We start from the raw sequence: 12,101 nt of genomic DNA, 5'->3' as shown, positions 1-12,101 counted from the left end.
ACAAGGAGTTGGGACATAAGAAGAGGGCACACAGCTGGGACACCTGACCCAGACTGGCCAAAGGGATATCCCATACCATATGATGTCATGCTTAGTATATAAAGGGCTGGGGGAAGAGGAAGGAAGTGGGGACACACACATTTAGAGTGATGGTGTTTGTCTTCCCAAGTCACCGTTACGCGTGATGGAGCCCTGCTTTCCTGGAGATGGCCGAGCACCTGCCTGCCCATGGGAAGTGGTGAGTGAATTCCTTGTCTTGCTCTGTTTGCATGCACAGCTTTTGCTTTACCCATTACACTGTCTTTATCTCAACCCACAAGTTCTCACTTTCGCTCTTCCGATTCTCTCCTCGAACCCACCAGGGGAGAGTAAGTGAGGTGCCGGCTGGGGCTAAACCAAGCCAATGGCGTAAGAGAGACAAAAAAAACTCAGGGAAAAACGGCTTTTAAGCTTTACTAAAGTTCACTGGAAGCTAAAGACTATGCGTATACTATCTGCTCTTTTCTAATGACAATACTTGAGTAAAGTGAAATTATACATAAGACACTTGCATCTCCAATACTACAAAAATACTAAATCTTACAGTATTAAATTCGTTATGAAGAAACAGGCATGTAATGTGCTTTTAACCTTTCAGAAATTAGAAAAAATTACCTAATAATAAGAGAGTCTCTTGTATAGCCACCATCATATTCTGTAGTTTCTTCTAGTGCTTGAAAATCTAAATTCTGTAAGAAGATGACATTTTTAAAAATGACTACCAATTATACACTCAGAATCAAAAACCTCCACTTTTTCTGGTGTACATTCAGGATTCTTACCCTACTTCCACAAATAAGTAATTCGATTTCCTCTGGTCTAAATAAATATTTCAAAGGAGATTCATTGGTCACCATGTGGAATCCTCTCCGAAAGGCCTTGAACTGCTTCTCTACCGATTTATTGAGTATATAGTCAGCATACAGATTGACAAATTCCTGTAAGGAAACAATCCCAAAAAATCCCCTTAGTGCTTGGGCATACACTCCACCTGAAGTAGCTCCCAATAATGCAAGACCCCAAAATACATTTAGTTCTATAATTCTACCCAGACTATCTGGATTCAGCTTCTACTGAGCAACAGTAAAGAGCAAGTGTCAAATATTTCTCAGGTCAAACACCACACCCAGAAGCTATGTATGCACGTATCAATCCTTTCTTTAAAACAACCACTGCCCGCCCCCCTGCCCGCTTTCTGCTTACAACTGCACTGTGCTACAGAAATTTTAAAAGGCTTTTAAACTTAAATAAGTGAGGCCAAACCTTTATAGAGTCCTATGTAATCCTGCATCGAGTATCTAAAAATTGCAAAGTAAATTTAAAAAAATTATTTGAGTGTACCTTTCTATTTTCATTCGTAATAGGAATTTTATCACCGTTTTCCTTTAAATCATGCATCATTGGATTGCCAAAGAGATCCGTATGAGATATTTGAAACGTTATCATCATATCGTCTTCCACACTTCCTTCATACTCTAGTAAGTCTCTCAAACTCTGGTAAAGAACCTAACAGTAAGAAATACATGTCTGTCATAAGTTTCAACAGATTTCACCAAGTAATACCAGAAGACACAAAATCATCTGCCTCAAAAAGGGTTGTTATATTCTATGACACAAGTCACCTAAGATCTCCCATAGCAGTCCAAACAGAGGTGTATTAAGGTCAGTGTTCGTACAAACAACCTACAGCAGATATCAAGGAAAGACAAAAAAGAAACATGGCAATAAGCGGTAACTCCCTTAAAAGAGCCTGTCAGTACCCAGGAATCTTCCTAAATGCAATGGTCAGACCTGCAGCTTAAGAGCCGTTGATTCCTTTGACTCTTCCTCCTTTAACTCTTTTGAAACTGTATTTACTTTTGGCATCCAGAACATGCTACACTAGTAAGTAGAACATGTATATGTTAAAATCAAAAGAAAGCACTGTATTTTATATCAGGTAAAAATCAGGTAGCAGGCTTTTATCTCCCACATCTTAATTTAAAACCCTAACAAACTAGGAAGTAATCTTGAAGTAACATGGATGGGGCAGTGTCCTGGTTTCAGCTGAGAGGATTGATTTTCTTCATAGTAGCTAGTGTGGGGATATGTTTTGGATTTGTGCTGGAAACAGCGTGGATAATATAGGGATGTTTTTGTTCTATGGACTTATTGTTGAGCAGTGTTTACACGGGGCCAAGGCCTGTTCTACTTCTCGCACTGCCCTGCCAGCGGGATGGCTGGGGGTGCACAAGGAGTTGGGAGGAGACACAGACAGGACAGGTGACCCAAACTGACCAAGGGGATATTCCATACCATATGGTGTCATGCTCAGTTTATAAGGAGCTTGGGGGAAGGGGGAGGGGGGGTGGTGGCGTTCGGAGCGATGGCGTTTGTCTTCCCAAGTAACCGTTACGCGTGACGGAGCCCTGCTGTCCTGGAGATGGCTGAACCCCTGCCTGCCCATGGGAAGTGGTGAATGAATTCCTTGTTTTGCTTTGCTTGTGCGCGCAGCTTTTGCTTTCCCTATTAAACTGTCTTTATCTCAACCCACGAGTTCTCTCACTTTAACTTTTGCAATTCTCCCCCCCATCCCGATGGGGGGGAGTGAACGAGCAGCTGCGTGGTGCTCAGCTGCCGGCTGGGGTAAAACCACGACTGGCAGTCATTAAAGTAAGAAAACATCTATGCACAAAAAAATCAATAATAAAAAAAACAATCACAAGTCTACTCAAAGGAGCAACCAGCCTTCCTCCCCTGCTATGCCTAAGGAAAAGGCCCAAGACTCTCTTGGAAACCAAAGGCTATGCACAAAAGGAACAATTCTTTGGCTGAAACAGAGGTGTAGGACTCAAAGCAAAATGAAGGTAAAAGCAACAGCTGAGGGCAACTATATTTTATAGTGAGGTCAAAATAATAGGTTTCCCCTCAATGTTTTAAAGTTTACATGTAAGCCTGTATCCTTTTGATCCTTCCACAACACCTTTAAAAATACCTTGCATTGAAACTGATGGACTTGGAACCACTGGTGGTGAGGGCTGGTGAACACCCTATCCTTCATGCTCTATAGCACTGGGTGGCTTGACTACTCTGATTTTCACTTTTGGTTTGAGAAGCTCTGAGTGTTTAAGTCATATTAGAATGCAAAGAGTTTTAAAAGGATGATTTTAAATGAAGTCAGTGTAGGTGTCCGAGGAGAAACACGAGTAGTGGAAAGAAAATTAAGAAATGCCCTGACCACCTTGTTCCACAGAAATAAAGCCACTTTTTCTGTCACAGAAATTGTGAGTTTATTATAAAAATTACAGGAAACTGGGAGCACTGTGTATTTCTCAACATAATTTTACAGAGAATCTGGGCAAAGATGGCATGCTGTTATACATACATAGTCATTTGAAGCAGGCTGGATAACCCATCTTTTGGTTACAGATGCCTCATTTTCTGATTAATAAAAATAAAAGGCAAGTTCTTTTTAAACAGTATCATGTTACTCGTCTTTCTGTGATTAGCTGAAGATTTTGCATAACTGCTTATGAAAAGGGAAATGTCCCACCATTTGAAATGAAATGAAGCATACTAATAACTCAGATTAGCTAGCATGAGGGAAAGCTACTGGTGATCTTTGAAGACGGAGCAGGGCCAACACATCCTGCATACATGCTTCTGTGCTACATCTGCTAAAGCACGTGCACGGTGTAGTGTTTTCGTATAGGCCCTGGCTGGGGAGGGGGAAGATGGATGCTGATCGCTGCTCTTAAACTGTAGGAATATTCATCAACTGCCTCACCTGTCTTTTGCTTTAGACAAAAGCCAATACGAGCATCACACCTACTGTTACTTTCCCTTTTTTTCTTTTTTTGGTAGAAATCTACTTCTACAAATAAATACAAACAGCCTAATTTTAGATGTCTCTTTGGGAAGATACTATTAATAACAGTTCATGCTTAGTGATATTAGGCAATTTAGGCAATATGTAAAAAAAAAAAAAAAGAACAAAGGTTTAATGACACCCAGCCTTATTTGTTGACTTGACAATTCTGCCTCCTCCAAACCAGATGTAGTAAGAGGTTTTATTACTTATGAATTTACCTTAACAAAAACAGACTCTTCACACAAGTCACTGGTTATTTCACTTCCACTTCTGACAGCGATCTTGTGTTTAATTTAAATCTAGATTAAGTTATTGCATGGAAAATGCATTAATAAACTCAAAGAACATAATGAACTTACAGGATGAGAGTCTGCCAGATCACGGAAAGTTCCTTTTTTGCCCATTAGCTTCCTGTAGACAACCATGGGAAAATGTACATCCAGTATACAGTTATTGTAAATAGCCAGACCCAGTACTATGCCAATCAGTGTAAACTGACCCTCAGTTTCAAAAGAGGACGGATTAAACCAAAACAGTTTTGTAGATTCATCGTATGTGAACATCCCTGTAAAAAAATGATGTTGAACAATTACGGTTACATTTCAGTAAAAATGACATGCAAAACATACCACTATAAATCCTTTTGCATTAGAATGCCTCTAAAACATGTTTAACTTAACATTACAGTGAATTTAAGAGCAAAGAGAAGCTACTTACCTTAGGGGAATTGGAGCTGCTCAAAACACTGTTACTCACATTACCACTAAAGTGCATGCAGGAGACCTGCGCTACAACACCCTGCAATGCCCACTGAAGCTGTACAGAGACAACATTTCATCCCCTTCCAGTACTGAGGAAGCAGCATCACATTGTCAACACAGATGGTAACTTTGATAAATACAACAGTACAAGAAAAAAACACCAACCCACAATCAAAAACCACGTGGATGAAATAATCCTGAAGGACTCAAAGTACTATAAAGCAATAGCCTTTCCTCAAAGGCTTTTCCAGGCCAGGTTCAGCAAAGGAACAGGACTAGATGCAGCCCTATTACTGAATTGGAAATGATGATAATGGAGCAGGGATTAACCGTCATGTATGACTTTAGATGTTTAATAGATTTTGTTTGTTTGTTTAAAGGTACTCAATGAGGTCCACTGAGTTGCAGCAGCTATCGCATACACCCTAACTTGAGGGGAAAATGTAATGTGGGACTGTTGTTTCACAGGAAGGGTTGCAAATTTAATAGCTTGTCACTGCTGAAAGGGTGAGGTTTTGCTTTGTTCCCCTATCCCTTCATCTGATTCAGCTATTTCAGGTGACCAGTTTCCTGCCAAGTTCACAAGCTGACACCTTCGCAGAAGGCTTCAACAAACGGCTGAACTGGCACATACCAGGAACTGGAGGAAGCGGATAGAACTGTACAGACAGGAGAAGGGCAATGAGTCCCTGACTCTTTTGGCTGTAGCAAGCCACTCGATTAGCTTTTGTTTATGAAACCAGAGCTTGTGCGCAGGCTATAAACTACTTAAATGTGTCCCAAGGTAAAATACATTGCTTAGCTGAAGCAAGATAAATGCAAAACCCATAGACTTAAGGGAAGGGAGAGACAAGTATAGTCCCAGTGACCTGTTGCTTGTACAGCTAAGTCTCATGATTTCCAGGCAGAACCTAAGAAAAAGCATCCAGGCTTCTTCCTCCTCACACACCAGAAGTTAGACACATGTGGTCAAGAACATGAACTACATTTGCCACAAGGATTTATCTTGTCAGCTCTTAAAAGATATGCTTATTTACAACCTACGGAGATGTACAAATTGATTACAAAGTCACATGAACAGAGCCACAAAATAACTCCTAAGACTGAAAATAAGATGTCACCTTCAGCCAAGAGATAAAGCCTGAACTGTCATTCAATGTAAAGAATCTCATTCAGAGACTGGCTGTTCCCCAAAATTGAAGATTATTTATCTCAGTAAGGTACGAGAACAGGCTCAGCTATCAGGGGAGCACACAAATAACAGACGAACACGTTAGGTAAGGCAACAGGAAGTCAGAAATAGATAAGCAACAAAATCATATATAGCAGAAACATTAAATAGAAGCCTGCATTCCATTTTCTGAATTGAAGTAACTTCTGGATTACTGGCACAACAAAAGCACTTTAGGGAAGGTGAGGGAAGAGTTAAACAGTCAAAACAAACAACTCCAGCAAATGTCTAATAATGAAGGACTAACAGTTTACCCAGATCCACATCTGGAAACACTTTAATGTTAAATGCAATGTTTTATTCACTGAACAAAATGAAGACTACAGTACATTAAAATCATAATTAAACACCAGAAGAAACTGGAAGCTCCAATAAGGGGAAAACAATTGTATAGTGTTGCTAGGAATATTATATGAAGTTATTCCTTCTTCCCTTTTACCATGGTGACTGTTGGTCATAAATCTAATATTTTGTCTGAGTTATTGTCTCCTTTGAGTAAAACTGTAATGTAGTTTAATATGAAAACACTTGAAATGTAATGGCAAAGAAACTATAACAGCAATAAATGTCACTCCACACATACTTATCAGAGGACAGACATTTTAAATTCCATTTAAAGGATTTCCTTCATTTTCACCAGTAAATAAAGTGTTTTCAAATCAACAAAAGTCACACTTGGTATATATGTAAACTTTTATACTGCAGTGCATATTAGTAGGTGCAAAAGAAAAGACAACTGTGAAAGCAAGCTACATTCTCTGCTTTTACACATTTATGCCAAAAGCCACTAAGTGCCTTTTTTCCCCAAAGTTGATAGGAATAGAAAAAGCATACATACTGTTTTGTCTTTTGAATACAGAAGTAAAATTTAAAACATGCATGCATATCTAATCTTTTACCAATCTTTACACCCAGGGAGTGTATGTACACTGACTGGATATTAGCTGAATCAGACTTCAATTACTAAATAGGAATATTTCCATACAGCCACTCCATACAACTTCTGTTCAGACAAACTCAGGACAAAAATGTATTTCACATTGGAAATACAACATCAAAGTACTACGACTTCCTTATTTTGCCATACTCTAATTTACTCCAAGTAACCTTGCTAACTCAGATTCCAAATCTCTCCAAGTTCACAGCAGTTGTCAGAGTAAGACTTGTCTATGGATCTGTAATGACTCGTAACAAGAACTGGCTTGTGTACAGTGAAGGGTAGGTGCAAAGGTTCAGATTCTGTTACTGATTCTGAGGACTTCCTCTTTAACCCAGTCAAAATGAATTTCTGTGTTTCTTCATCAATTTTCTAAGCTACAAAACAAAGAACGATGACTTTTTTAAAACAGTTCAATGAACCCAAATTAACTAATGGCCATAAGCTGTTGAGCTGTTCCATTACAGGAACTACAATTTAACATCATATTTCACATAACTATGAAATTAGTATAGGAACCTGGTAGGTCTCATTTCTATTCTAACATAAAGTATTCATAACATTTTAAAACATTTTAATCTTTTCAGAGCAGCAGACAAGCTGCATACTAAAAGCAGCAAGTCCTTGCATGTATAAAGACAGAAGTATAGAAGACTGGTGCAGGGAACAAGGGTAAAAACAGCAAGATGGAAATGTAACCTAGAAACACAAATATAAAACTTACTCCTAGTTCTTAAGTAACTACAAGCAAATTTGACATTACCGCCACACTTTGGATCTGTACCCCTTTTAGATGAATCATTAGAAGATCTGAGGCTATCAGATTTTTTTAAGCTGGAGGAAGGGGAGGAAATAACTCAAAGACTCACCATAGTCCTACTCTGGTTTTATTGCAGAAGCTCTTCCTCTTTGGTTTGATTACTAATTCTAGAAGCTAATCACAAAGCAAAATGAGGAGAAAGGTGAGAGAACAAAGGAACCCTGGAAAGAAACCCTGTGCTACTGATTTACATCTAAACAACCAACGCTACCTTTCACTAACTATACACTGCTAGTTCTTTCATCATTGCTCCTTAGGAGGATGACTGATGAATGACATAGTGAGCCTGAATGGGTGAAGTAGTCTCATGATCACCAAGGAACTTGAAGAGCTTCAGAGAGAAGCAGCAGCAGATGTAGAAACGCACTGCATAAACACAGCGCAGCCCACATTGGAAGGGACCTTGAAAGATCATCTGGTCCAACCTTTTGTGGGAAAAGTCTGATCAATTAGTAAATTATTAGAACACATACCAATATCTGGATTGAAGATTTCTTCCACAACCAGTTGAAAAAATTCTTTGGAAACACCTCCTTCATCTACCCCTTGCTCTCCTTCAAATTCAACATACAATTGCTTCTTCAAGTCTGCAGGATTTTCCATGGCAATCATCTCTAGCTATTGAGTGAACAGATAGAAATATTTCATTAGTAAATCTGTTTACTAGAATAGGCAATTGAGTGTCAAATAATGAAGTCAAAACTACCCTCCAAACCTAAGAAAGCAAGTATAAATCACAACAGTAAAATGTCAAAAAACAATAGTAACACTAAATCACTAAGCACACACTAGCATTTGGGGATTAACGCAGCAAGAAACTTACCACAGATCTGATCTGTTAGCCAATTAAGTCTGTTAGTCACCTCCATTTCTATTCTTTTAAGTGCTTATTTTATATGTTAGCATTGTGTTGCACAAAATTCACAGAAAACAGTATGAAAACAAGACGTATTACTAGGATAATTAAATTCATCTGAGAATGAAAAGAGTCTGCAATCTAATCTGTGTGTTTGACAATGAATGGTTTTGTGAAAGGATTACACAGACATGTTTTCAGAAACTTCATTTGAGAAGTTACAGTGAACACAGAATACAAGCCTTTGACTAGTAGTTGCATCTCACCAAAGAGCTGGGGAAAAAACAACAAAACAGACCCCAAACACCCCCCCCAACAGAAATAAAAAGATTAACATTACAGTCAAATTGATCCCTTTTCCTCTTGACCCTAATGAAGAAGTCTCAGAAATCTCTTGCTCTTACTTCTTCAGTGCCTTTAAACAGATCTACCACATTGCTTCCATGAAAGTGAAAATTCAGTCGAGGTCAAACAGCTGTGACATTTCATAGAAAAGGGTTTCATGTCTATATAAAAGCCAACAAAAGTGTATCCTTTCAGTAAATCAAAAGTTATGCAAGAATATTTTCCAGCTGATAAGAAACATGTTGCTTAAAAGCATAAACATATTGGTTAAACCTGTGCAGCATGATTACATTAAACATACCTACGTGGGAAAGAAAACTCAACAGCATTAAAGTAAGGCACAGATGGACCTGTACATTCCTCTGCCAAAACCGTATTACTGGCGAGATTCGCCTCTAATCTGCGCTAGCACAAACTGTACTCACCAGCAGGGGTCCTTAACATGCTGAACCATTGCTTTTTATTTCACTACCCTACCTTATCCACACACACGCCAACATATTGTAATTTTACTACAGAAGTGTAAAGGAAAACAGGAACAGAACACAGAGGATAAAGGCAGCAATAACGACACCATCAACTCAAAATGACACCACCCGTAAGATACATCTCCCAGTAACCGCCAAGTCAGCCAGCCATGCTGCAAGCAGCACAGCATGGGTAGCCAGGTGGTTATTTGAAGACTTTGAAGCTCCTCATGCAAAAGGATCACATGGGGAAAGAATTGCAGTAACTGGGACTGAAAACTAGTACCAGGAAGAGTGTAACTCCATAGCACATAAAGCTGAGTTACAAAATTGGGAGGCAAGCCACGAAGACCCATTAACGAGAGCAAGTACCTAAAGTATTTGGTATTCTATTGCATATCATTTGCAATGAACTATTTTTGCACCTAAGGAGACCAAGTAACATTTAATCTTTGAAATTCACTGTTATTTTATCAACAATACTTCTGCAGCAATAACATGTTGCACTTCCCCCACCTTGGTATTCTCATCATGTGCCTTCCACAACAGTGTAGTTTTGCATCATGCCTTTCATGTCAATCTTAAAATTATGCATCTTACAGATGTGTAAAAAAATTTTGTTCCTGAACAGGAGGACAACGGAACTTAAGACATGTTCCAAATACAACCGAGACTTTTTAAAGACAGACAAGTAGCATTTATTTTAAAACCGTAGTACAGGTTATACATTCAAGCTGGACAGACAGAAGTTCTTTGAATCCCTTCCACTCACAACTGGCACTAATAATGCTTTGTTTTTTTCTCCCCAGTCATGACTTCATTGGCTTTGCAGTATTTACCACCAGCACTTCACTATTTTGCAAGTTTTACGAATTTTGATGGGTTCTGAAAAAGTATTGCCTCTGCATTTCTTTTGGGACAGCAACCCTTTGTCATAGTTTGTAAAGGCTCCCTTGTGTCACTGAAATATGGTTATACTAAGGAGCATGTTCATGTTTATACATTTAAAGCAATTAAAAAAAATATTTCAAAATGATTTTTTGGCTGAGAACTAAGCTGCAGTGAGTGATGTAAAAGAAAAGCAGTATTAAAAAAGGGGAAGGAAACACTCCTACTTGAGCCACACCAGCTGGGCAGATTGGAACAGTGCGCTGGATGTCTGCGAGGGAGTCAGATCAAGGATTACCAAGAAGCCAGGATTTTGAGTCAAAGCCTAATGTTCCTTGAAGTAGATTCTATAAACCAGGACAATGTTGCTAAGCTGCTCAACTGAAGGTTGTGGACTTAGTTGCTCCTTTGAACATTTGTGTCTCTTAACATTGATGCTTCACAAGAAAACTGGAACTCGGTGGAAAAACACAGAATTAGCCATGACAGTAAAGGCACCAAATTTTAGCAAAACTGCAGCAGTGAAGTATGACCTTCAGTTTAAAGTTGTTTGCTGCTGCTTTTTTTTTTTTTTTAATAATCAGAATTGCCTCAGTCACATCAACAGAGATGCTGCTGGATAAATCCGACCTACGTGTGTGTATTCCTAAGTTTTAGAAGCTAATATGGTCTCTGTCATGATGGTTTCACTGGCCAAGCAGACGAAGTTGTCATTACATTTTCGAGAGACTTCCCAGAAAGCATGTGTGTAGCATTTCTGAAGCAGCATCAAAAATTGATTATCTACAAATTGAAAAGCTGAAAGCTGAGACAACATAAAGAATATCTGTATTTTGTTGGCTAAAACATGACATTGTACCACAGAATAACAGATTGTATGATTTACTTTGCTTACAGAACAACATTGTTGTTTCCTGAAAGATATCTTCCATTGAATGAGAGAAATATGACAACATTTAAAAGCTTAGAGTAACATCAATTTGGTTACCTTCTTAAAACTGATAGCAACTGAACTAATTTCTATTCAGTTAAAAAAAACAATCAAAAAAATCCCTCAAGTTCTAGCAATGGAACATAAAAGTTCTCAAAAGTTCTCTGTAAGGCAGTGGCAGGAATACTTTCCATGCTAGAAGGCAAAAATTACATGAACACAACTAATTCAAGTTTGAAAGAACCAGTGACACATCATGACATAAGTCAGTCACTACCTTTTCTGCAAAATGGCATGCAAAGTAATACTTGAAAAGTGACTAAGAAGCATCCTTTCAAGCTGTACTTTACGATTCAGGCATATGCTTGCCAGCAAAGCTGACATACATAATCACGCATTCTGCACATACCCAAGGCACACTAGCGCTCGAGATTTTTCAACTCAACACACGCAAACACCGATTTAGTCTAAAAGAACCTCAAAGCTCCTGAAGTACTTTGTTGCTAATACACTATCAGAGAATCTGCCTACTGACTTCAGTTGTCACCTCAGAGTTTTAGATCATCAATATATTTAGCACAGTCATTTACAAGCAGCAGAAGCTTGCTGCCTGCCAGTCATCTACATTAAATGTGAAATTTGTCAAAGTGAGTTCCTAATTTGTGAGCAAGTACTAGCCAGACTCTGCTGAAGGAGTCCACCACACTTTCTCCTGCAGAACGCACGTGTCATCACTCACACTCCTTAAACTACTGCTACCTGGGAATAAATCCAGATACAATCTGAGGCATGGGGGTGGGGTGAGTAAACTCAGAGGAAGGGGATGAAAGAAATAGCTGTTGGGGTATGAAAAGGCTGAAGAGGGGATTTAAAGATAACCTTCCTTTTGCTACTACCACATCCACATAACATGACTCAGCAGGAGTACAGCTAACCTCTTAAACCTGTTAGACACAAAAAAAGAGTATTAACTGTT

The 12,101-nt window shown here is 38.8% G+C and overlaps 1 protein-coding gene across 6 annotated transcripts in view; it reads right to left on the bottom strand.

The window, feature by feature from the left end:
• Positions 1–12,101, bottom strand: part of UBE3A (ubiquitin protein ligase E3A) — a 55,038-nt gene that overhangs the window by 2,542 nt on the left and 40,395 nt on the right. For all 6 annotated transcript variants that reach the window (XM_075737608.1, XM_075737624.1, XM_075737591.1 and 3 more), the window contains 5 exons: positions 8,112–8,256; positions 4,249–4,454; positions 1,381–1,545; positions 822–977; positions 655–728 (listed from right to left, as the gene is read on the bottom strand). In XM_075737608.1, the coding sequence (XP_075593723.1) occupies positions 655–728; positions 822–977; positions 1,381–1,545; positions 4,249–4,454; positions 8,112–8,256 (746 nt within the window). The remainder of the gene's footprint in view (positions 1–654; positions 729–821; positions 978–1,380; positions 1,546–4,248; positions 4,455–8,111; positions 8,257–12,101) is intronic.

The sequence above is a fragment of the Balearica regulorum genome, chromosome 1 (genome assembly GCF_011004875.1).
Source record: "Balearica regulorum gibbericeps isolate bBalReg1 chromosome 1, bBalReg1.pri, whole genome shotgun sequence".
Classification (NCBI taxonomy): domain Eukaryota; kingdom Metazoa; phylum Chordata; class Aves; order Gruiformes; family Gruidae; genus Balearica; species Balearica regulorum.
This window is presented reverse-complemented; position numbering and strand designations above follow the sequence as displayed.